Consider the following 2,893-nt stretch of genomic DNA (forward strand, 5'->3'; position numbering starts at 1 on the left):
GAAACAATAGAGAGAAACGTTCATCAATATGTCACAACTCAGAAACAATAGAGAGAAACGTTCATCAATATGTCACAACTCAGAAACAATAGAGAGAAACGTTCATCAATATGTCACAACTCAGAAACATGAGAAACAACAAAAAGAAAACATCATCAATATGTCACAATTGAAACGACAGAAACAACAGAGAGAAATCATTATCAATATGTCACAACTCAAAAACAAAAGAGACAAACAGTCATCAATATGTCACAACTCAGAAGCAAGAGAGAGAAATCATTATCAATATGTCACAACTCAAAAACAACAGAGAGAAATCATTATCAATATGTCACAACTCAGAAACAACAGAGAGAAATCATTATCAATATGTCACAACTCAAAGAGAAGAGAAATAAGAGAGAGAACCCTTCATCATTATGTCCAGTTCTTGTATACAGTGAACATTTTCCAAGAGGGCCAAACATTGTTGAGGAGACAAGTGATTGTCTTAAATGGGTGGATGTCTTGAAACACGCCATTATGAAATATGTGTCACGACACGGTGGAATCAGGCGCTCATCAATTTTTTGGCATTTCAAGTTACTGGTATAATATAAAAGCTTATTCATTTGCCTTGCTTTCAAGGAAAAAAATACCTATCTATCTTGAATAGAAGTCGAGAAATTTGAGATTGAAGTAAGAGGGGCAGCCTGGTTTCAGTGGTAAAATTAGTGAGAAAATGGCCGCCAAAGTTGGTAATTTCAATAGCTTCAAAGTCCTTGAAAACTGAAAAACTGCATACTTTATGCCTTTAATCAACATTTTTCACCAAGATTCACATGAAAATGTTCTTTTCCTTCCACGATATTCTCAGCAGAGTGCTAAGAAACCACATTTCTGTTTCTTCTATTTTATTTTCACTGTCTTTAGCGATTGTCCAGCATTCACAGACACATAGCATTCGAGAAATTCTGGTAGTCATTGAAAGGTTTCTATTTTTGAGGATTGGGCTCAAATAAGTAGATTTAAAAGAATTAAATAGTTTTTCCACTCTCCTATAAAAGTTGGCCTTTTGAGCTAAGAGCATTCCAAAAGCATGTCCAGGAGATGCATACCTTTCTCGTTGTAGTGCATCCAGCTGAGGATGATCTCGGGGGCGCGGTACCAGCGGCACACAACGTAGCCGGTCATCTCCTGGGCGTTAGATCTGGCCAGGCCAAAGTCCAGGATCTGACAGGGGTGGGGACGGGGTGGGAGAAAATACGGTGAGTGATTGTTGGTAAACTTTGTGTTGTTGTTGTTGTTGTTGTTGTTGTCATTATAGAAAACAATAGCAAAAGTAACCACAACAGTTGTAGTGACATAAAATTAAAATTATCATAATCATCATCATCATTATCATCATCATCACGACAACCACCACCACAAGGATAGCACCATCATCATCATCATCATCATCATCATTATCATCATCATTATCATCATCATATTCATCATCATATTCATCATTATTGTAAATAGCAAGGAATAAAAAAGGGTTGAGACTGGTAGAATTTCCAAATGTTATTAGGGTTCAACGTTTCGCCCGATAAAGGGCTTCATCAGGAAAATAAAAAAAATAATGTAATATCTAATGACCACAAGCTATAGTAACATCATCATCATCATCACCACCACCACCAACAACATATCACCATCATCATCATTAAATCATCACAACACCATCTGAACAACACTTCTACCACCGCTAGCAATAACAGCAACAATCATAAATCAAGATTATCAGTATCATAACATCATAATCCCCATCCCTCCCATTTCCATCAGTGAATATAAATAATCCCCAATTTTCTTCAACAATACCAACAACACTAACAACAACAACAACAACAACAACAACAACAACAACAACAACAACAACAACAACACCCACCACACATACACCCACCTTCAGTTCCACGTTTTGGTTGACACCAATATTGTTGGGCTTCAGATCCTGCGGGAGAGAGAGTACGTATAATCATCAGAGCACGCAAGCTCAGGGTCTGTCATTCATCAGCAGAGGGCGACAGAAATAGACGGGATTAGGACTAGCCTAGAATAAGGACCAATAACCTCATCCGGGGTAACTTAAAACTGGGCCAGAAATATGACAAAGGATAAAATATCTGTGTTTGTAAGCTGCCTACATCCATGAGTAGAGATGGAGGTTTTAAAACGCTCAAAATGTGTCAAACTCTCCTCTGCCAGAATTGGTCTCATGGGTAATAGCAGAAGTCACAAGTCATCCTAATCCTTATTTCTTCTGTTTCTCTCTAGAAACATCCTCCTCTGCAGATATGTACTGGTCATCGTCAGACATTGATGGATGAACTTTTTAGTTTTGGTAGCCTAAGGTTTTACAGCGCTCACAACTGCATAAGGTCATATGAGCGCCAAGGGGTGGATGTCAACAGAGAAGTCCTTACAGGGAATCAGATTTACTCTGCTCATTTCTCTAGCTTCAACAGTACAAAGTCTGCTTCGACTATCAAGGCACCCCGGAAATAGCGGGTTACAAGAGAGTGACAAACATACAAAAGAAGTAGAGGAAAATGACGATAGTAAGGATGAGGAAAGAAAAAGCAGCAGTTCCCCCAATGTTGTTCTGCAACGTATGAGCATGACATTGATAAATCAACCCATTTACTATTCTACTGTGCATAAGAACATGTTAATATATTCCTCCTTTGGGAATGGTCTTAAGACACTTCAATCAGTAGCACCGCCCTGGTTGATGGGGGGCGAACTGTTCTTCCTTGTAGCACATAAACATAAAAACATGAGTAGAGGTACATACACAGACTAGCATACGCAAGAAGATAATAAATACTGTAAGCATGCCCACTCGTGCATACATACTACAAGC

The 2,893-nt window shown here is 38.5% G+C and overlaps 1 protein-coding gene across 1 annotated transcript in view; it reads right to left on the reverse strand.

Annotated features, from left to right (window-relative positions):
- The window catches only part of LOC101857669 (mitogen-activated protein kinase 14), a gene marked incomplete at both ends in the record, with an annotated part of 55,585 nt that overhangs the window by 4,904 nt on the left and 47,788 nt on the right, over positions 1–2,893 (reverse strand). Inside the window, 2 exon segments of the mRNA XM_013086874.1 lie at positions 1,101–1,215; positions 1,934–1,981. Coding sequence (XP_012942328.1) covers positions 1,101–1,215; positions 1,934–1,981 — 163 coding nt within the window.

Source organism: Aplysia californica, unplaced genomic scaffold, assembly GCF_000002075.1.
Source record: "Aplysia californica isolate F4 #8 unplaced genomic scaffold, AplCal3.0 scaffold00515, whole genome shotgun sequence".
NCBI classification, from domain to species: domain Eukaryota; kingdom Metazoa; phylum Mollusca; class Gastropoda; order Aplysiida; family Aplysiidae; genus Aplysia; species Aplysia californica.